Below are 24689 nucleotides of genomic sequence, written 5' to 3' on the forward strand. Positions count from 1 at the left end.
AGTGCTCGGCTAATATTCTTGATGCTATTATGTGGCATTTGTTACGGCTCACTAAAGCTGTGTCATCCGCAAAAGTTGAGGTCAATATATTATTAGCTGTAGGAAGATCTGCAGTATATATGATGTATAGAGTTGGGCCTAAAACACTACCCTGGGGTACACCAGCCCTTATCTGTCGTTCGTCAGATATGAAATCTCCCACTTTTACCATAAATTGTCTATTTTTTAAATAAGACTCCAATGTTTTATACAATTCTAAAGGTACAATGTTTTTAATCTTATACAAAAGGCCTTCATGCCACACCTTATCAAACGCCTGAGCCACGTCTAGAAATAAAGCTGAACAGTACTCTCTTTGCTCAAATGCTTTTCTTATTTCGTTAGTAATTCTATTTACTTGCTCTATCGTGCTATGTTTTTCACGAAACCCGAATTGGTGCGTTGGTATTATATTTTTTTCGTGGAGGAAAGGAGACATCTTTGATAGTAACACTTTTTCAAATATTTTAGAAAGACAGGGTAGAAGACTGATTGGTCTGTATGAAGACGGCTGTGTTAAGTCTTTCCCAGGTTTATCTATCAAGATAATCTGCGACTTTTTCCATGAAATAGGATAGTATCCGAGATTAAGAATTGCACTGAAGAGCGAAGAGAGCACTTCTACAGCAATATTTGGTAACTCAATTAGCATTTTTGGGGTAATATTATCATGTCCTGGTGACTTTTTTGGTTTAAGTTCTTTTATTATTCTAATAATTTCAGTAGGTGAAGTCTTAAAAGACTCGAGTGACTCGTTAACTGTGTTGGGTAAGCTGGACAACTCGAAGTTGTTCTTTGGGCAATTTGGTTGAAATACCTTTTCTAGGTAATTTGCAAAACAATTAGCCTTTTCCTCGTCACTTCGAGCCCAATTTCCGCCCATGTCTCGTATAGGCATGTTGGAGTTAGTTGGCGGCTTCAGGGACTTTTGGGCTTTCCAAAGAGAATTTTGCTTGCTTGAATTTGGACACAGCTTCTTTATATACATTTCGGTATTGGATTCTTCCTCACGTTTAAGCGCTTTTTTTAGTTTACGTGCAGCTGATTTCAATTGAAGCTGAGTGGAAGGGGAGCGACTTATCTGCCATTCACGCCTTGCACGCCTTTTTTCGTTTACAAGCTTTTCTATTTCTCTGTTAGTAATTTTTCTGGCACCAAGCGGCTTATAGTTTTTGTTTGGTGTTGCTAAGACAGCTGCTTTAGTTATTATGTCATTGAGTTCTTCTATGCTTTCGTCGATATCTCTACCTGTATTTATTTTGTACTCAACATTAATGTGGCTACTCACGTATTTTTTTTTTATATTTTAGCCAATTCGTTTTATAAGAAGTCAAACCTACTTTTGGATTAACGAATATGGGTTGTTCACATAACTTTATTAGTACAGGAGAGTGATCAGAAGATAGATCAGTACTTGTATCAGCTGTTATAAGCGATTTACCTATATTTTTGATTACAGCAAAATCAATTAAATCTGGTATTTTTTTACGATCACTAGGCCAATATGTCGGCTTACCAGGAGATATTATGTCAAGGTTATTGTGCCTATTTATAATAGTCTGATACAGCTGTCGTCCTTTCGGATTAATTAGCCGTGAGCCCCAATATGTGTGCTTTGCATTGTAATCTCCACCTGCTATAAATCTATGGCCTAGTGTTCCAAAAAAGTCTTTGAATTGGATGTCTGTAATTTTAAACCGAGGTGGGCAGTATATGGCCGTCAGATTTAAGTCCCCGCAGCGATTTTTAATAGTTATTGTTGTAGCTTGTAATTGCGCGGTGGCATAAGATTCTGATGTGTGGTGATTTAACCGTTTTCTAACCAACACTGCTGTTCCTCCATGTGCCTTTCCATCTGGGTGGTTTGTAACATAGAGTCTAAATCCCGGTATAAAGAAATTGTTTTTGTTCGTAAGATGAGTTTCTGACAATAGCATTACATCGATACTTTTTCATCCAGAAATCTAATGAGTTCCAATTTATGTTGGTTAACACCGTTAGCATTCCATAAACAAATGTTCAATACACTCATTTTTTACTTAAAAAAGTTTGCAACATTTGGTTTTGTGATTTGATTACCTCTTGAATCATATTTTGCATTGAAGCCATAAATTGTGTCATACATTGGGTGAGGTTTAAAATCATAGTTTCAACGCTTCCATTTGGTTGGTTTTGGGGCAATTGCATTTGTGTAGTATTGCCTTTCACCACGTTTGCATAACTCCCTTGTGTAGTATTGTCCTTAAGATTTACTGGTTTTGAAATTTGGACGGGGATTTTAATATTTTCATTAGATGGAATATTCATCATTTGGTTACGACGTGCTTGGATGCCCTGTGACAACTTCGATTTTAAATCTTTGTATACAGGGCAACCCCTGTAGTTAGCAGTGTGATTTCCTCCACAATTGCTGCATTTTTTATTTAAATCCTCTTTTTTAAGGGTACATTTTGAAGTTGGATGTAGATCACCACATACTACACATACACTTCGTAGAGTGCAATATGCTTTCGTGTGTCCATACTCTTGGCAGTTTGTACATTGTACTGGACCATTTCTCTTGTGTGGTTCCTCAACGGTGATTCTGCGATGGAGAAGATATTTTAAATTGTAAATCGGGTGTATTTCATTTTTCTTTAATTTGTTGGAATCTGGCATCAATTCTATTTTGAACATTGGTTGTGGGACTTTGTTCTTGTTAAAAATATTTACTACTGATTTAATGCTAAAACCACCTTCTTCTAGTGCTTCTCTAACATCGTTAGAGTCTACCGAAGACTCTATACCTTTTATGACAACAACTAGGCCTTTTGAGCTCTTCAGTTGGTAAGAGTAGTAATTCTTGTTATCATTTGATAGGAATTTTACAATTTCCATGAAACTTTTTTCAGTGTATGTTTGAATTTTTGTTTCATCTATGTTACCTTTTTTCAAAGGCACAATGTGGAAATTGTTTGTGCCTATTATATTGCTCATTTTTGAAACAAGCGCATTTGAGCTACGCTCACGCAAATAGATTGGAGGGGTTTGGCATTCACGACCGTGGTGGTACCCTTTGCTTCGTCGTTAGGCCCTTTGCTTAATAAGGCAAATCTGTTGCCATTAAGAATTTCTGGCTTTTTGGTGTTTGGCGCGTTTGCTTGAAATTTTTTGGTATTGACCGCTGTTTTAATAGGACTCAATTTCCTTTTTACATTAATGTAGCGATCAATACCAGTCTGAACTGATGGCCCTTTTTTGCTTGGTACATTCTCACCTTGCATTTTATTTTCCTTCGCTGTCCGGGTGCTTGCTGGCTGCATAGTGGCTGCTGTCAGTGGATTTGTTGTTGCCCGATTGCTGTTTACTGCTGCTTCTGCTGACTGCGCTTGCTTAGTCTCTCTTTCGTCTGATCGATGCGATGACTCATCATCGCCGTTACATTTGTTTTTGCCAGGAGTTGCTGTTGTTGGCTCGACAAAACTGAAGTAGGCATTTAAGGAATGCCTACGGTTTTGCGGTTGAGGCTGCGAAGCACTCATAATTGTTTGTTTTTTGTTTTGTTTTTTGTTTTTATATATTTGTTTTGTGCACTATTTGTTAATGTTTATTATTCAAAGTTTGTGTGCACTGTTTTATTATTTGTTTGTTTGTTTTTATTTATTATTTTTGTTTGCTTACTTATTGCAAAAATTAGAATCACGGAGCGAATTCAAAAACACGTCCGTACACTTTGAACACAATCAATTGTTGATGGCTGAAATTTTTGTTGGTGTGTTGGATACAGAGGATACCTCTTTTGTAGGTTGAAGCACATGTGCAAAGCTAGCAGTGAGGGAAGGGAGGGAAGTATTTTCTCTATACTTTTTAAGGGCTTCGTGCATACTGCACTTTTCTAGTGTATTTATTTTTAAAATTTCTTTGGTTTGCATATACTTTGGACACGTATAGTCCGAAGAACGATGCTCGCCAGAACAATTCGCACACATAACTCGGATGCAGTCATTATCGTGTGGAGAAGGGAAATTGCAAATTTCGCATGTTGAGGAACCCTTACAATGTTTTTGCGTATGACCCAATTTTTGGCATGACCTGCAGCGCATTGGATTAGGCACGTACGGTCGCACAGAGGTCATCTTCCATTCGATGTTTATTTTGTTTGGAAGGGAATAACTGTTGAATGATATTAGCATAACACCAGTAGGCTTTATGACACCTTCAACTTTGCGAGTGAACTTATAAACCGCGGAAACTTCGTAAGAACTCAGTCCTTCTATTATTTCGCTTTCAGGCATATCGTTTAAAAACGGTGCATAAATGGTGCCTTTGCTACAATTAAGATGTTGATGATAGCTAGCGCTAACAGCGCCAATGTTGAAAAGATATTTCGTTTTTATAAACTTTTCTGCTACTTGCTTATTTTTCACTAGCAGTAATAGGCTGCCGTCGCGTAATTCACTTTTTTTGTTTATATCTTTGCTCACGGTAAGTAAGGCATTGTAAACACGAAAACAAGAAACCTTCGAAAGGGGTGTAGAATTCTCGTCGGATTTAATCACTATATATTTTGGGTCATCACTTTTTATTGGCGGTAAGTCAGGAAAAGCATCTTGCAGTTTTTGATACGATTTTTTACGTTTTGGTTGGGGACCTTGGGCCAGCGCAGCAAACCTGTTGTCCCCGAACTGGAAGCCCGCCGGGGACATAGTGGAAAAATTATAATACACTGATATAAGTATTGGATTATATTTCTCACTTCAAATAAGTATTAATCGCGTTACTTAAGTAAGCAGACCGTAGTGCAAAAAAAAAAAGAACACCAAAAGAGAGCTATATGAAAAGCTATAAACTCAAAGAAAGACGCTAACTCAACTGCTCAGTACGAGGTTTAGTCGGTGACTGTTAAAAATAGTATTTCCCTGCTTGCGGCCCACAATGCAAATTAAATTGTGTTTTAATATTTAATTATGTACGCAAATTACTTAAAGGCTACTTACGTTGATATTTGCATTATCCTTTTATTTTCAGTGATATATTCATTGCACAAATTTCACTATTGCGCTTATTACTTACCACTTTACACTGATTCTTTTTTTTGATGAAACGATGACCGTTACGAAATCCTCCATTCTAATATTATTTTTGAGGGATTTCAATTCTCTTTTCTTCCAGTTGCGAAACGTCAAAAGCTACCAGATCCAGTCAACTGTCAAAGTTGGGTAGGTGAGCGGCTCTCTCATTTCCAATGACAGGAGAGTTGGGCATCTCTTTATCTCTGTCAGAATGCAGCTTCATTTCTATGGTGTAATAATTTCGCATGCCTGAAAGCTCGCTCAGAGGGTGCCCGCGGGCTATGGGCTGCCGATCACTCTACTATACTTACTCTTCTCTTTAACCTTTCAGAAACAGTGTGCCTACTCTTTCTTATATATATGGTCAACTTTACATTAAACTGATTCCCAGTTTAAGTTTCCTGCTAAAAAGTCTTTCAGATAACTTTAACTTTAATTTCTTCCATATGGTTCGTTTTATGCTAATAACACGATAAACTATTCGAATTAGTTTTATTTAATTTTTTAAACAAGGCCTGCATCTACATATATAATATTAATGTTGAATTCTGATTATATCTGATCACTGAGCCGAGCTTTTAATTTTGCCGCTTTTTCTGCGTTAAGCTTTAAAAGTTGCTATTGTCTGTTGTAGTATTTTATATTGTAAAAAATCATACTAAATCATAGTATATACAAAATACTAAAGTTAGAAACGACTTATTACTGATCAAATAAAAGTCTTAAAAGTAAAAAAAAAAGTTAGAATAAATTAGGTTAGGTTTTCACATGCATAATTTTTATATACTATCATATCTTTAATTAAGTATTATAAAATAACGCATATTTGTATGAAACAAACAGAAAGACTTACATGGCTAATTTTTTGCCGCATTACATGAAATTTATGTATTTATAATACCGTTGTAAGATCAAACTGTTAAATGCGCCATTAATATCTTGTATACACAGTTATGCATAACGTGAACTTTTTATTTTTCTCGAAGTGTTTGAATACACGGTTCATGCAATATATATATGTATAAGTATACGTACATACATAGCTATGCATATATGTACATAATTAAATATATCGCAGCCTAAATACAAAAGGGTCACAACTCAAAATACTAAGATTTTCAGGAGAGACGAAAATCGTTTTATGTAAAAATGATTGCAATATTTAAAGAAAATATTGTGCCATCATGAAAATATACAACATTGAAGAAGGTTCCTCTATATTATTTTCAATTTTATATTATGTTTGCGAAAATAAAACAAAATTTTGATTTATGACTCTTTAACTGAAATTTTTTCGATTAACTAGTGATGTTATCTTAAGTTGAGCCTTTTTAACTGATTTTATAAGTTTCCTAACCGCCGACATAATAGAAGAATAAGAATAATAAGAAAATCACAGAAGTGATGAAATGTATGTTTTTATTTAAATATTTCTATTTTGAAATAAAGCTTTATTCATTTCAATAACACATATGTATCAAAGTAGCACAAAGTAGAAATCAAAATAGTTCATTATATTAAAAAAGAAAATCTTCAAAGTTTACGTTTTTAAATGCCATTGAAACTATGTAATAAATAAATATTTGTAATATGACTCATAAAAGTTTTTTTGGATATGTTTTTTAACCACCAGTTCCTTTATGTCCTTTTGCTTTATTTGTGGAAGCGATAGCCTTCCCGAATAAATAGCACATAACTAAAAATATTATTGCTAAAAAAATGTTTAATGTTTTTAAAAACAGCGAAATAAAGTAAAGCAATTTGTATTATGCTTCTCAATTCTTACTTGATACAACTCCAAGGCTTTATAAGATGTTTTATAAAAAAATGAATGTGGGGTTTCTTTATTGACTTGGAGAACTTTAATATCACGCCATATAACTTTCTGATTGTCTTTATTTGTAGAAAAATTGTGGCCCCACTCTTCTTGAAGATACTTTAAATCATAAAACGCTTCATATGACAATTCTCGAACTTTATATGGGGGACCAGTCTTTTTTGCAGTTGCTATTAGACTTGTTTATTGGTCTGGCGTATAAATGGGATTACTACTTAAATGCCTTTTTACTTGCTTCTCAATAACGCTGTGCACATTGTCTCCTTCATTTTGAGAATGACCTTTAATAAGGTATTTATGCGTAATACTTTTCAGATTATACTTATGTACAACATATGCATACATTGAAAGAATGTACTTATTTTTTTGCTGTCCACAGCAGTTATCGGAATAAAAAATTATATCTAAATCTTGAGAATTTTTTGCCTTTTGTACCAGATTTTCGATATATAAAAGCACACAGGTGCCGATCTCATTACTCCCACGTTTTCTTTGTACTTCAGTCCAAAAAAAACATTCTACATATTTGGCCCTGAGGTCACTTACGGTAAAATTGTAACAGTTAATTTTACTTTTATAGTAAAAACAAGAGGTAAAGCCTTTTGGCAATGGTAAAACAGCCTGTGAGTCATACACAGCTACATTGCTTTTATTCTTATCTCTATCTTTTTCGGTTCTGCATAGCTCCTTTTATTCGTGGTGTGTGTTGTAAGCTTGCACCAAATCTCTTTTTCCATTTTCATCAGCATTTAGGAAAGAGTCGCAGACATCGCATTGATCTTTCTTTGGTTTGAAAAAAGCAATGTTGAATTCTGTGTTGAATATTCGATAAAACATAATTTTACTCCCAAACTCCAAATTTTCAGCTTCACGAGATTCTTTGTAGTCGTAGTCATTATTAAGTTTGCGAAGCCCATCTGTACAGGTGTATCTGTATTTCGGTTTAATTTCTTTCATATGCCTGGCTATAAACTCTCTCTGTCTTTGCAAGTCACTGCAACCCCAATATTTTTTTAATATTTCAAGGCGCATCGATTCGGAAATTAGTTCATTGCATCGAAGTCGGCACTTTGCTCCGCAGGGTGTCCTTATACACCTGGCATTTACTTCTTTTTTCGACTTGGAAAGTGATGTATAAGAGGCTCCAGAATTTCTTAAATATTTTTGTTTCTGTTGTTTCTTGTTTTGATATGTATATCTAGAAAGTGTTCTCTTCTTACTTAATCTTTTTATATCTTCTTTTCCTTCTTCTTCTGAGTATTCTTCTGCTTTTTCCGGTCACACAAAAATCACTCCCTGAGGCACTAAATGCATTAGTGCTACTATCATCATTGTGACAAGGCACACTACAATCTGTTTCCATTGTGTTTGAGTAATGTTCAAGGTTTGGGCAAGACATTTTCATCAAAGGGGTCACAACTAAAAATTAAATTTTGTATTGCAAATAATTTAAGATTTTACAAAAACATTTAATTCTTTTTTCTACTTTAAAATAAAAAAAAAATATAAAACTTACGGCCCTCACGATTATTTAATCAAAGAAAGCACATAAATAAATACTGTTAATTGAACTCACTTTTCACAACTAAATAGGCACAATGCAAAATAATATACCACGAAATTTATCACTTTTTACAGTTATAGAGGCAGAACTCAAAATAAAACTCTTTATGTGTAATAAAAGTAATCAGCTAAGCACATTAACGCAACTAAAAATAATTCCCTTTAGTTGATCGTGCAAAAGCAACACACTTGACATAAAAATAGACATAACTGTATTTTTCCAGCTAAAGAAGATAGTTATGTGAACGAAATTTTTGCAGTAGTTAGAGATGTGTACTCTGAATTAATTTATGCAAAAAACTCAGTTTTGTGACCCTTTTGTATTTAGGGTGCGATATATAGAAATGAGGAAGACATATGTTTTAAAAACTGAGAATATGATATTATTGTATCAAACAATAAAATAACAATATAAGTCCTAAGTCATACAAAATATGGTATATATTAATGTACACATCATGCATTAGAGTTCTCACGATATAAAAACTGACTATCCATCTCATTACTTACATTTTGTCTATATTTTCATTACACAATGTGTTAATTTAAATATTATTTAGTTTTATACATAATTATATTTTATTATCATATATTGTTATATAGTAATTTTGTCAAATAATAACTAGAGTAGAATTATTTAATAGTTTACTATTGAATAAAAATATATATGAGTTCTTATATGTATGCCTTGTTATTTACTAACAAGCAGACTAAAACTTATATTATTTACTGCTCTTATACATAGGAAAATCGGATTTAATTTCCGTTATTTTTTAAAAATATATAAAAACTTAATAAGAACAATAAAAACATGTAAAGAAAAAAACTGAAATAAATAAGAAACATCGAAATATATATACATATATGTATATCTAAAGTAAAGAATTTATAAACTACAATTCGTAAAATGGCGTAATAATTATAACCAATACTTATATGCATACTATAGAAAAAATATTAACACTAAGAGACTCGACATACATTGTCGGCTAGAAAAAAGACACGAGTCTTTTATATGAATAGCTTAACATTTTTAATAAACTGTTACAATCTGGACCGTTTCGATGAAAATTTTCATTAAAATGTTGTGTTACGTCATTACATGTTTGTTATATTTGCCATACTTCCAATAATCAGTGGGCGATGGAGGGGTAGGTATACTAACTATGAGCAAAGTGAAATACAAGTATAGGAGTTGTTTTAAATAAAAATTTAAACTTTTTTTAAATAAAGGTGGAAGAGTTGAAACACAAATTATTTTATAATATGTATGCATTTTTTTTAATTTACAAAAATTTAATTTATCGTAATGTCAATATTTATATTTAAATCTTAATGTATACTCCAAAGTAACAATACCCGAACGATCAAGAAATTGGTTTTAAGTTGCAATACACTCACAATTTTTTTGCTACCACACTCTCACTTTTGATATCAATTGTTCCATTCTAGTCGTGGTTCAAGTTCTAGATCAGTGGTTCCCAAACTTATTTTGTCTACTGCCCACTTTGAGAATTAATATTTTTTAGCGCCCCCATTTTTTCACCTATTTAAAAACCACTATAACTTCAAATTAAATTAATTAATTATTGTGACCTATATATGTATATTAACGGAGAATTCTAAACGAAACTTTTTCTATAACACGCAACTTGAAACCTGAGCGCAGTAGGTAACATACAACGGCGCTTAGGTCTCAAGTTAACTCTTACGGGCTCCACCTGCCAATAAGAATGATTATTGAAACGCAACTTTATAGTAATAAAACAGAGAATCTTTTGTTAAAAATTAAACTAAAATAATCGATCCTTATATAAAAACTAATCTGAAGGATGAATCTGATGCTGTTTAATAAGTTTGTTAATATCAGGTTCCAATTTACTCAAGAACAGTCGCAAGTCGCCACGTTCGGTAAGAAGCAAACGATTTCTCTTTTTAGTAAGCGGTGTTGTCACAGCACTAAATCCACGTTCACACAAATATGACGATGGTCCGAATTTCCTGGTATCGTTCGGTAAAGTCAATGTGGAGGTTTTCCAAATGTTGGCAGTAGGCAAACAATTCGTCGTTACTGAATGATACTGATAAATTTGGAAAATTTTGAAACTCACGTCTGCCCAGATTCTTTTTGTGTAGAAGCAGTTTGGCTGCGAAAGCAGCAACGACGTTTTTTGTTTTAATTAAATTTAGTTTATCGCCTTGCAGTTGGAGATTCATGTCGTTGAACAATTTATACAGGTCTGTCATGTAAGCTATATCATTCTTTGATGTTATGAGCTTGCCTTGAAATTCTGTATCTTTAGTTTCCAAGAACTCTATAACAGAGTCAAACAGGTTGTAGAATCGAGTCAGACAATTGCCTCTTGATAGCCAACGAACTTCAGTATGAAACAACAAACGATTGAAATCCTCGTCATTAGTAACACAAAGCTGATGAAATAATCTTTCATTCGAAGAGCTGTTGCGGATTTTATTGACTGCTTTGATGACATATTGCCGTGATTGAAATAGTTTTTCACTTAAGTTTCTAGCAACTAAATGTTGTCTATGAATAACGCAATGTACACCAAGGACATCTGGAATTTTATTTTTTAAGTACGCTATGAAGCCTTTATGGCACCCTGTCATAGCCGGAACGCCATCCGTAGCAACTGAAATAATATTTTTCAAAGGAATTTCTTTCTCATCGCAAAACTTTTCCAATAATAGTTCTTCACATATTTTCTCTTCTTCTTCTTCTTAATTGGCGTAGACACCGCTTACCTAGCCAGCGTAGCCGCTGTCTTTTAATTCGCTGAACTATGTCAATGTCGTCGTATATCTCATACAGTTCATCGTTCCATCGAATGCGATATTCGCCGTGGCCAATACGCAAAGGACCATAAATCTTTCGCAGAATTTTTCTCTCGAAAACTCGTAACGTCGACTCATCGGTTGTTGTCATCGCCCAAGCCTCTGCACCATATAGCAGGACGGGAATTATGAGCGACTTATAGAGTTTGGTTTTTGTTCGTCGAGAGAGGACTTTGCTTCTCAATTGCCTACTCAGTCCGAAGTAGCACCTGTTGGCAAGAGTTATCCTGCGTTGGATTTCTAGGCTGACATTGTTGGTGGTGTTTACGCTGGTTCCAAGATAGACGAAATTATCTACGCCTTCAAAGTTATGACTGTCAACAGTGACGTGAGAGCCTAGTGCGACGACTGTTTGTTTGATGACAGGAGATATTTCGTTTTGCCCTCATTCACTGCCAGACCCATTTTCTGTGCTTCCTTGTCTAGCCTGGAGAAATCAGAATTAACGGTGCGGGTGTTGAGGCCGATGATATCGATATCATCGGCATACGCCAGCAGCTGTACACTCTTATAGAAGATGGTACCTTCTCTATTTAGTTCTGCAGCTCGAACTATTTTCTCCAGAAGCAGGTTGAAGAAGTTACATATTTTCTCATCTTTAATAAAACTTACGTAAGACAACAACAATGCTTCATTAGTTGGTAAAGTGGACTCATCGAGCTGAATTGAAAATTGACTTGGCCTCAGGTGATCGCACAATGATTCTTCAATGTTTTCAGCCATTTCATCAATTCGTCTTTGCACAGAATTATTACTCAAAGGAATTTTTCGGATAATATCTGCGGCCGGTTTATGAGGCACATTAGTTATTACTTCATTTATTGCTGGCAATATTTACTCTTCTCCAAAGTTATGTGGTTTGCCTTTTTGAGCAATTAACAAAGAGATATTGTACGAAGCTCGAAGTCCGTCGTCATCGTGCTTAGCAGCCGCCGAAAATAGTTTTGCTACACTTGGCTGAGTATTATGCTTCTTCTCTAGGTCTTGAAAATATGCTACATTCTTGTCTCTCTTATCTGGATGCATTTTATTCAAATGATCGTGCAGTCTTGAAGGCTTCATCCAAAAATGTTTTTAGACATAGAATACACAAAGGCGAGGATGGGTTTGTGGGATTTTCAATGAATCCGAATTTAATATATTCCGCACAGTATTGCCGTCTCTTCTTTTTTACTTCCGACATTGTTTTGCTTTGAGAAATACGTTCAACTTCGCGAGTAGTGTAAAGGAGGCGTATGTAAGTACTGCTCATCTATTGCGCGCAAAACCACAAATGAAAATAAAATAAATATTACATTGCTTATATAGGAATGCTTAAGCAGCACCCACCGACAGGAATAAAACAAACATGCATTAACTCGATTATCTCATTCGAACAAGTCCGAACAAGTATTCAATGAACCAGCCGATTGATACGGGAATGCACAATTTGAGTTTTTTATTAAAAACTTGTTAAAACATGATAGATATCTACGAGTACTAATAACTATTAAAATGCGAAAGTGTGTCTGTTGCCTTTTTATTTGTTTGTTTGTGTCTACTTTCATTATGAAACGGAGCGACCGATTGACATGATTTTCATTTTTCTATGTTCAATAAAATAGGACAGATGATATGAACTACGCGAAGAGAAATATAGAACCGAGTTTGAGCAATCTTTTAATTCATATTAGTTGATGTTCACAAGTTGTTGTTGAGAGTCGAGAGCTCATGCAGTCGTTGTCTAAGGGGCCTCCTAGCTAAATAAAATTACAAATCACCCCCCAGGCCTCTACACAACGCCCCCATTTTCTTTCTGGGTCTCTTACCGCCCTACTTGACACCTGCAGCGCCCACAAGGTGGCGTTATCGCCCACTTTGGAAAAGACTGTTCTAGATCAAGTCAATGCAGCTGATGACATAGTTATGCAAACAAATGACATTTCGGGAATTTGAATATTTCGTTATATTCATGAATAGAAGTATAAAGTGCAGTAAATCATTAAATTCGTGCAAATTTTTTTAAGAATTTTTAGCAGTTTTTATGAGAACAGCATCTTGAAATTATTAATGATTATTAAGTTGCTTGCAGCCTATGTCATGGCTTTCAATTTTCATCAATTTTGACAGGTAGATCGTATTATCTACTCGAACACACAAATTGGCATTGTTTGACCTTGTACCTTACTGATAGTCACAGAAATAGATACCAAGTGCGGTCAGGCCACCTAGCTAGCGTAACTGCTTTCTTTTAATTCGCTGAACTACATATGTGAATGTCGTCGTATATCTCATACAGCTCAGCGTTCCATCGAATGCGATATTCGTCGTGGTCAATGCGCAAAGAACCATAAATCTTACTCAGAATCTCTCTCACGAAAACTCGTAGCGTGGACTCATTCGATGTTGTCATCGTCATGCCTCTGCATCTTATAGCAGGACCGGAATAATGAGTGATTTATAGAGTTTGGGTTTTGTTCGTCGAGAGAGGACTTTACTTCTCAATTGCCTACTCAGTTAGAAGTAGCACCTATGGAAGAAGGTAATCCTGGTTCCAAAATAAACGAATTATCTAGGACTTCGAAGTTATGACTATCAACAGCGACGTAGGAGCTAAGTCGAGGGTGCGACGACTGTTAGTTTGATGACGGGAAAATTTCGCCTTGCGCTCTTTTATTACCAGACCAATTTGCTTCGCTTCTTTGTCCCAGCTAAAAAAGGTTATATCTACTGATATCGGCGTATGCCAGGCGTTGTACACTCTTTTAGAAGATTGTACTTTCTCTATTCAGTTTCTCCAGGAGTAAACTAAAAAGTCGCACGACAGGGAGTCGCCTTGTCTGAAACCTCATTTGGTATCGAACGGCGGGCAGAGGTCCTTCCAGATCCTGACAGATCTTTTGGTGTTTCTCAACATCAGCTTACACAGCCGTAACAGTTTTACGGGTATACCATATTTAGACATCGCGGCATAAAGCCAGCTTCTTTTCGTGCTGTCAAAAGCAGCTTTGAAATCGACGAAGAGATGATGCGTCTCTCTTTTTTGAGCGCAAATGCGTCTCACATCTCACTTTAGCTCTCGGCATCTATCCCATCCCACACGTGTTTGATTGGAACTTAGCGAGGTGAACAATCTGTTTTCTCTCCGCTACATGAGGACACTTGTCGTCGTACCAGCTGTTGTTTGCGTTTTCCGAGAATCAATGGTTTCATTTGCACGGAATTGCTGATGAGTGCCCTCAGAGAGCAGGAGTGCAAGTCGAGTAGAAATTCGTTCGGCTATCTGTTGTGATTTCATCTTCTCGACGTCGAACCTTCCTTGTGTTTGTTGAGGCGTGTTTTTTGCTGCACAGAGGCGGGTGCGTATCTTATCTGCAACAAGGTAGTGGTCCGAGTCGATATTAGGACCTCGGAACGCACGCACACTCCTCGTCGTACCAGCTGTTCTTTTTCATTTTCCGTAAACCAATGGATTCGATTGCAGCTGAACGTTAGAAATTTGAAATGCCGTCGCACAGTTCCCTTATACCGAGTTGTTGACGAGTGCTCGCAGAGAGCAAGAGTGAAAGTCGAGTAGATTGATCTTGTTGGTGGTTTTTCTATCCGGAGATAGCGTGGCTTGATCAATTTTCTTATGCTGAAATCTAGTACCAAAGATAACCATATTTCGGGTCCCGGCGAGGTCGATCAGCCTCGATCCATTTGGGTATGTTTCGTCGTGGAGGCGGAATTTACAGACCGTAGTGGCAAGGATACCTTATTTGCCCACCCTGGCGTTAAAGTCGCCAAGCACAATTTTGCTATCTTGGCGGGGGCAATTCTCACAGATGCGCTCCAAGAGCTCATATAAGGCATCTTTGGTCACATCTCTTCTTCATCTTTTCTCTTCCGTCGGGGCGTGGGCGCAAATCAACGATATGTTGAAGAACTTCGCTTTGATGCGGACTTTGGCTAGACGTTCATCCACCGGGGTAAATGACAGTACTCACGACGGAGTCTCTCTCCCACCACGAATCCCACACCAAATTTGCGCTCCTTTATATAGCCACGGTAGTAAATGCCACAAGGACCTACTAGCCTCAGTCCTTGTCCCATCCATCGCATTTCTTGGTCGGCGGTGATGTCAGGCTTCACACTAACGAGGACATCAACCAGCAGTGCAGCGGCACCTTCCCAATTAAGGGACCGGAATTCCAGGTGCATGCCCTCATTTCGTAGTCCTTATTTCGTTTGCCAGTGTCGTCATCAAAAGGAGGTCTCTCATCCGAGGCTGTGGTTTAGTTTTCATTCGTACTGTTTTTTACGTGGCGGGTCCCAAACCCAGCGCAAAACCCTGTGGAGGGGATGTGTCGCCTTCTAACTTTAGCTCGCCTTCAAACGGATGTTCTTAGGCTACCCCGAGGATACTTGGTCAAAGACCGAAAGTTGTGAGCTGCTTGAGCCATATGTAAGAGAACCGTTTCTGGCGGCTCCGAAGTGAATGGCGATCAGAGAACTTTCCTCACTTGCGTGAACTTCTACACATGACTCCATTCTCCGCTAACAGCACATACTCCATTTATTCCAAAATTCGTTTGTTTTACCCAACCGCCAAAGTAATCAAAATCGTGCCAAAATGGTGAAGTGTGAAATATGTGCAATAAAATGCAATATTACTGAAATAAACTTAATTAGTTTTTATGTGAGTAATTAAAATCATTTTCTTTCATTGCTACAACTTAAATATTTATTTTATTATAAGTTGTTTTAATTTAAATGGCAAATATTTCTATTTTATTTTTTTTTTACCGTCATTAGTTTATTAAAATTATATACATATATATATAACGGATATACCGAGTTTTTATTTAAAATATACATATAATTTACGAAATGCAAAAACAGTGCATCAGCAGATGAGAGTATTGAAAATTAAGATAAAAATACAAAAAGCATCTCTATTTACGGATGGAAGTTTTTCAATTTGAATATAATATTAATCTCCTTGTTAGTGTAAAGATGACAAATTCGTTTCGTAATGCTCGACCGTCTTTCTGGGTACATGATGATTTTTGTAAATAATTTAGTAATGGGATCTTCTTCCGCAAATAGGTGGCCTTAAAAACAGTGGGAGTAGAACTTAAAACCATTTGAAGTGGTTAGCATTTTACAATAGATGTATTTAATAATCCAAGCTTTGAAGAGCAGAGAATAGAAGAATATGTTTAAACAAACATGTGGAAGGCTGTAATTGTTCTCATTAAGTCGACGCTTCTGCAATGATTGCGTTGCTGATTGATATGACAGGAGGAAGGAGTTTCTAGTGTTTTTTTGTATAATGTGACCATAGTTGGCACTTACGCGGGTATGTTGTTAACTTCTGTATAAAAAAACGTCGCTGTTTTGTACACAGATATTTATAAATTTACATAGAATAAGGCAGACAGGAAGTCAAAAGTTGTTAGATTCGAAATACGCAAATTTCAATTTCTATTATAATAAGCCTTTCAACAAATGCTAACAAAATCTTGTTATAAAGGTTCTTTCGGGACTGATTTTGACTGAGACCGATAAAAATATAATAAAATAATAAATACTATTAGTACCATATGTCATGAATATCCTGAGTGACCTACTGTCTAGCTTACACTCAATTTTAAGCGGACCACAAAATCTGAAAGTGAATAATACTAATTGTAATCATTGTAAACAAGGTAGTTCCATTTCTAAATTTTCAATTTCAAATGTTGTGCTCTTAATGAATCAGGCAAGTAATAATAGTAGTTATGACCAAAAACAAGCTTACAAAAAAGCGAAGTATTATAGAACCTTAAGCTGAACATCTTTGAAATACATTGAATGAATTTAAAATAGTTTCTATATGCACAGTGGGCTTTAGATGAGAGTTTTAGAACCGAAATCTTGCAACTATGCATATAAAGATATCATGAAAAGATACAAAAAAGCAGTCAGGAAAGCTAAAACTGACTCATGGCGATCGTTCTGCACATCGATAGAAAGTTGCAGAGAAACCGCAAGGCTGAGTAAAATGCTATCCAAAGAACATATCAATACTGCCTACATGAAGGCGGAAGGGAATGCTTGGACCTCCTCTGTAAAAGAATCTCTGGAGGCACTTATTAAAACGTATTTCCCTGGGAGTCAGCAAACGCCTATAACGGCGGTTTAACCAGAACCACCGGCAAACACAGCTATTTACCGAGGCCAGATAGTAGACAAAAGTAAGAATAAATACGCCATGAATAGTTTTCCACAATTTAAAGCGGCAGGTCCAGACGAGATTATGCCCATAATGCTGCAAAAGCTGGAAGAACCAATGGTTCTAAAGCTTGAAAATATATACAAAGCAAGCATTCAACTGTCTTACATCCCAAGAAGTTGGAAAAGAATTAAGGTGGTGTTTCTTCCAAAAGAACACACGATAATGCCAAGGATTTTAGACCTATAAGCCTCACATCCTTTATGCTGAAGGTACTAGAAAAGCTAATGGACTTACATATAAGAACAATCATAGCGGATAAGTTATCGAGGTCCCAATATGCGTACATAAAGGGCCGATCAACCGAAACTGCCCCTCACGAAGTGATAAGTGTAATTGAAAAATCGCTACACCACAAACAATACACCATGGCTGCATTTCTTGATATAGAGGGAGCCTTTAATAATATATAAGTAAGCGCTATCATTAATTCTCTGACACATGGCAGCATAGATGACATGGTGTGAAGATGGATACAATCGATGCTTAAGAATAGGAAGATTATAGCATCAAACGGCATCACAAACAAGTTATGTGAGTAGAGGGACTCCTCAAGGAGGGGTCCTCTCCCCGTTTCTATGGGTTGTAGCGCTGAATGAAATACTACTCCAACTAAACGGTGGAGGGGTGAAAGCAGTGCATATGCAGATATAGTGTTGTTGGTATCCGGCATGTTCACTTCAACAGTCAGTGAGATTATAGAAAGAGCACTACGCAGGTTAAACCTATGAGCTAAGAACTTAAAACGGTAATGATGCTATTCACAAGCAGAACCAAAATCCCCCAGTTCAACTTCCCCTACTAAACGGTACAATACTCTCTCTTTCCCCCACAGCTAAATACGTGGGGGTGGAGATTGACACCAAACTGTCCTGAATATAATATAGAAACAAGAAAAAACGTTAACTTCGGCTGAATCGAAGCTATTACACCCTTCACAAGTGCATTTCTTTTAGTAACTATGTGTTCAGTTTGTATGGAAGCTATATGCTATATATACATATATATGTATATATGTCAAATGCGAAAGTTTTCCATACAAGCCCTTGATTCCGATGGTTCGGTTTGTATGGCAGCTTTACGCTATAGTGAGCCGATCTGAACAATTTTTTCCGATATTACATTATTTTTATGAACAATAGCTCATACCAAATTTCGTGATGATATATCGTCAAATGAGTAAGTTTCCCATGCAAGCATTTGATTCGGATCATACAGTTTGTATGACAGCTATATGCTATAGTTAACCGATCTGAACAATTTGTTCGGAGATTACATTGTTGCCTTAGAAAATAACCTGTGCCAACTTTTGTGAAGATACATTGTCATATGTGAAAGTTTTCCATACAAGAACTTGATTACGATCGTTCAGTGTGTATGGCAGCTGTATGTTGTAGTGGTCCGATATCGGCAGTTCCGACAAATGAGCGGTTTCTTGAAGAGAAAATGACGTTTGCAAAATTTCCAAACGATATCTTTAAAACAGTCGGACTAGTTCGTATATATACAGACCAGAGAGCTGCAACGAGTATGATAAAATCAGAACAAACAGTCGTGCCAAAAACACAATCAAATCAATTCAGTTCAGCATAGACAACATTGTTAATCAATTCGTGTATCTGCCAGCGTCAACTCACCTGATGCAACTCGAACAATCTGTTCTTCGGCAATCACGATCGTGTAAACGTATGGCTGGCTTCGGTTGCAATCGTATCATGTCACTGATTTGAATCATGTGTGGCAAAAAATGTATCAGCTTTGAAATGTGCGCGTGTTACAAATTTTCGAAGCGTAAACAATGGAAATTGCATCGAATACGTACATATGTACATACATACATATATACATACATTTGTATGTATGTATGTACTCGATGGAATTTCCATTTTACATATAACATATATATATATACATACATACATGTATCGGGTGATTTTTTAAGAGCTTGATAACTTTTTTTTAAAAAAAAACGCATAAAATTTGCAAAATCTCATCGGTTCTTTATTTGAAACGTTAGATTGGTTCATGACATTTACTTTTTGAAGATAATTTCATTTAAATGTTGACCGCGGCTGCGTCTTAGGTGGTCCATTCGGAAAGTCCAATTTTGGGCAACTTTTCGAGCATTTCGGCCGGAATAGCCCGAATTTCGTCGGAAATGTTGTCTTCCAAAGCTGGAATAGTTTCTGGCTTATTTCTGTAGACTTTAGACTTGACGTAGCCCCACAAAAAATAGTCTAAAGGCGTTAAATCGCATGATCTTGGTGGCCAACTTACGGGTCCATTTCTTGAGATGAATTGTTCTCCGAAGTTTTCCCTCAAAATGGCCATAGAATCGCGAGCTGTGTGGCATGTAGCGCCATCTTGTTGAAACCACATGTCAACCAAGTTCAGTTCTTCCATTTTTGGCAACAAAAAGTTTGTTAGCATCGAACGATAGCGATCGCCATTCACCGTAACGTTGCGTCCAACAGCATCTTTGAAAAAATACGGTCCAATGATTCCACCAGCGTACAAACCACACCAAACAGTGCATTTTTCGGGATGCATGGGCAGTTGGCCACCAAGATCATGCGATTTAACGCCTTTAGACTATTTTTTGTGGGGCTACGTCAAGTCTAAAGTCTACAGAAATAAGCCAGCAACTATTCCAGCTTTGGAAGACAACATTTCCGAAGAAATTCGGGCTATTCCGGCCGAAATGCTCGAAAAAGTTGCCCAAAATTGGACTTTCCGAATGGACCACCTAAGACGCAGCCGCGGTCAACATTTAAATGAAATTATCTTCAAAAAGTAAATGTCATGAACCAATCTAACGTTTCAAATAAAGAACCGATGAGATTTTGCAAATTTTATGCGTTTTTTTTAAAAAAAAAGTTATCAAGCTCTTAAAAAATCACCCGGTATATACAAACATATGTAGTTGAAATAGAACAGAAGTGCACTAGAGAAAATCAGTGTTTAGGAGATGATATACAAACCGAACGCTGTCGATCATTTCAATCATTGAAGCATGAGTTTGCATCACTTTGGGTATTTTCTGCTGATACGAACGTTCATAAACAAATCAGGTATAAGCCGATCGCTATTGATACAAAGTTGTTCTCTATCGCTGATTTGAAGAAAACAGTTCGCTTCGTGTACATGAACTGAACTGGCAGAATCAGACAGAGTAACGGATCAGTACTTAAGTATAAACAAAAGTTTATTACTCGTTGCAGTTCTCTGATACAGACGTACAGACAGACAGGCGAACATGGCTAAATCGACTCAGCTTAACATACTGATATAAATAGTATATACATACATATATACTTTGTAGGGTCTCCGACGCTTCCTTCTGGGTGTTGAAAACTTCGTGGCAAACTTAATATACCCTGGTCAGGGTATAAAAAGAATAAATAAAGCTTACATGGCCCACTACACTTGCAAGAGAATCGTCAGCAAGAGTTGGGGTCGTGAACCTAGTATAATCAAGTGGATGTATACCGCTGTCATAAGTCCTATACTTACATATGGAGCTCTGGTATGGTGGCCAGCGCTAAAGAAACAATACAAGGATTAGGAAATTAAATAGAATACAAAAAGCAGCATGTGTTGGTGTTACTGGTGCAATCAAGTCATGTCCGACTGACGCGCTTGATGTAGATCTGCATTAACTGAATTGGGTGGTTGGAATCAGCAGAACTATGGACATAGTGATATCCTAAACCAACTCAACGTTAATAAATCAGACTACATTCTCCCAATGGTGGATTTCAATAGATACTTCCAGGTGGGGACACCCTCTAGACGAAAGGGCAGAGGATAGGAGAAGAAGATACCATCTCAGTCTATACCGACGGGTTCAAAATGGACTGCGGAGTAGGCACGGGAGTGTTTTCCGATAACTAAACGATTATGGCTAATATATGACAAGAAATGAACTAAAGACATATTAAATAGGTCCAGGAAAACTATCTACAGAGTAACAGCCACCATAACAGGGCACTGGCCATTTGGAGAACATGCGTCCAAAATGGGTATGCGCTACAAAAACATCTGCCGAGGCTGCGAAATAATAGGGAACAAGGAAACAATTTTCCATTTTCTCTGTGAATGCCTAGCCCTGTCACAGACACAGAACACTTGGAATCCATCAAGCACCAAATCGTGAATGGATGTCTACAAAAAGCATATCGGACATAAGTAGCTTCATCGAAACCTCAAAATGGTTTGAAAGAGAAGGTGAAACGTGATAGCAAATAATCTACGACTAGTGCATCAAAATAGCACAGCCTGTGCTAATTGAGCCCGAAAGACAACTGGGCTCCTACTTACCTACCTAAAGTAGTTTATATCAAATAAGTCACACTTCGCCAACAGAAATCAGAATTTTGAAAGCGAGAAGAATTTAGCACACTATTCTTGTTATTAATAGGGTGCATTCTTATTATATATTAGGTATATACAAATATTTAAATAAACCCCAATCTATATTAAACACAAATAATCGCATTTCTTGTCATGTAATTAATTCTCATTTCAGGCTGTAAAATCAAAGCACTTCGCGCAAAGACGAATACTTACATAAAAACACCAGTACGTGGTGAAGAACCAGTCTTTGTAGTTACTGGTCGTAAGGAAGATGTAGCGAAAGCTAAGCGAGAAATATTATCTGCGGCAGAACATTTTAGCTTAATACGTGCTACACGCAAGCCATTATCCGACAACAGCTGTGAAATAGTTAATGATAGTGTGGATGGAAATAATTGTGGATCAATTGACTTCAGGAAGATACCGCCCGGCCCACAGTCTATACCAGGTCAGGTGACCAAACAGGTCAGAGTGCCCTATCGAGTTGTTGGTTTAGTGGTAGGTCCCAAAGGCGCAACTATTAAACATATTCAGCATCAGACACAGACATATATTGTTACACCATCTCGTGATAAAGAACCAATATTTGAAGTGACTGGTTTGCCTGACAACGTTGAATCAGCACGTAAACAAATTGAAGCTCATATTGCTCTTCGCACAGGAACTTTATCCACGTGTGGTGGGAATAACAACAGTTCTGTTATACTGTCAGGTTCGACAAATGATGTACTAGCCGTTCACAGCTTGAATCTTTTAAGCCAAATCCTAAATGACCCCTCAATAGATTCCGATTTACTTGTGTCTCTTTATAAAGCCGATCGCATGCGAAATACTCTAGAATGCGAAGAAGAAATAGGTGCTAAAGTGTCAGAAACGCCATACACAAATAAAATAAATTTTAATATCAACTGCTTGGAAAATAATTCCATAGATAAAGAGTCTTATATGAAACTTTTACAGGCTGATAACATACAGTTCCAAAATTTTAACTGGACGCACCAAATTCCTGATTACATAAATTTTCCAACTAATAATGCTAATTTGAAGAAAGCAAGTGAGTCTAACATCCTTACAGATGTAGATCATCTTAATCATCCATCATCTCTGCAAAAGCAGCACAACATGTTTACACCGTCACAGTCTATTTCTAGTGTAAACCATCAGTTGCAACCTTCACAAAAGAATCAGCCAATGCTTTTTGGCAACCTTGGTTGTTATATACAAACAATTAATATTGCAAACAATTCTACTGCTTCAAACAACACGAGTACAAGTGGTTTGACTCATATTAAGTATAGTAACTCGGGTACACAAAACACTAGTGTGTTGACTGGTATGGCTCGGTCTTGTTCATCGGCTTCATCAACTGCGTCATCGAAAAGTGCAAATAACAGTGGTTGTGGTAGTAGCAGCCGACCAGAACTTATTAATATTTGGAAAAGTTTAGGTGATTCCCTTGATAAGGATGAAGGAATCGGAGATTCCCCAAATATTTGGACTTTACCTCCGCCATTGGCAACATTAACAGGGTCTCATTGTTCCCCGTCAACTTCAATAAGTCCGACTGATTCACTTTTGGGCGATATTTCTACACAAACCCACCTAAACAACATTGGCATGAATAACATAATAAACGAATCACATCACGAGACAGATAATATTAAAAATGTATTACAGCAACCCCAATTTAAAAGTAAGGATGTAATAGAATGTCCAGTTAACAATTCGGCAAATCAACGACGGGATTGTTTGATCTGTAAGAGTAAGAAAATAACTGCTGTTTTGGTTCCATGCGGTCACAATATGTTCTGTATGGAATGTGCCAATTGCATTTGTGAACTAGGGGATGCAGTTTGTCCCGTTTGCAGTTTAAGCGTTTATCATGCTATGCGTATACTAGCATAAGAATGTACACGCAGAAAAACAGTAAATGAGAATAATTAGATTAATTCAAATATTTATTAAAATTATATGTGACCCATTAAAATCTATAAATTATTAAGAGCGATTCCCTTTACGAATCTCAACAAATTTTGTCAATTGATACAGTTATGCATTTATGGTACATAACCAAGCGCGGCATCGTACATACATACGAAAAATTAACTGTAACTGAATGACCCAATAAATCATTTCCTACATAATAATTCATCCATAAAAATTATTAGACATTTTAATAATATACTAGAATTTGTACGCGCTTGAATAACGACACTTAAAAGTATATTTTTATATTTGAAATTATATTTTTATGTAAAGTATAAGGCTCCTGTATGTATCAGTTAATAGCATTATATGAAAAAATAATATATCCCTCATGCATAAAAAAAAAAGACAGTAATCGATTAAAAGTTACAACCTTTGTATGAGTAATTAAGGTGCGAGGTCGAAAATTTTGTCAAACATAATTGAGAATCACTTACACACAAATAAATAAGAATGTCATAGACACTTATCGTACATTTTTAAGTCTAGTTGTATTTATGATTTTACTTATGTAGAATATGTATAAAAATATATATCGAAATATAAATTAACAAAACGAGTTTGTTTCGATTTAATTCACAATTTATTTAACTTGGTAAGCAAGTACATCCGTATTCGTTGTGTGAGTTCTTACAACTAATCATAACAATTCATTTTTGCGGCGACTACGCCTTAATGCCTGACTTCCCTAAAAACTAGTAGTTGCAGCCGCGTGACCGCAAAGACATTTGGTGTAATCTGACTTCCGAAATTGCTTTTTTTTCTA

General features: G+C 36.3%; 1 protein-coding gene across 2 annotated transcripts in view; it reads left to right on the forward strand.

Annotated features, from left to right (window-relative positions):
- The window catches only part of LOC126766117 (RNA-binding protein MEX3B), a 110741-nt gene extending 86259 nt beyond the window's left edge, over nt 1-24482 (forward strand). For both annotated transcript variants that reach the window (XM_050483953.1, XM_050483954.1), the window contains one exon: nt 22110-24482. In XM_050483953.1, the coding sequence (XP_050339910.1) occupies nt 22110-23842 (1733 nt within the window). In that variant the 3' untranslated portion in view covers nt 23843-24482. The remainder of the gene's footprint in view (nt 1-22109) is intronic.
- The last annotated feature ends 207 nt before the right edge of the window (nt 24483-24689 follow it).

This window comes from Bactrocera neohumeralis, unplaced genomic scaffold (assembly GCF_024586455.1).
Source record: "Bactrocera neohumeralis isolate Rockhampton unplaced genomic scaffold, APGP_CSIRO_Bneo_wtdbg2-racon-allhic-juicebox.fasta_v2 cluster11, whole genome shotgun sequence".
In the NCBI taxonomy this organism is placed as follows: Eukaryota; Metazoa; Arthropoda; class Insecta; order Diptera; family Tephritidae; genus Bactrocera; species Bactrocera neohumeralis.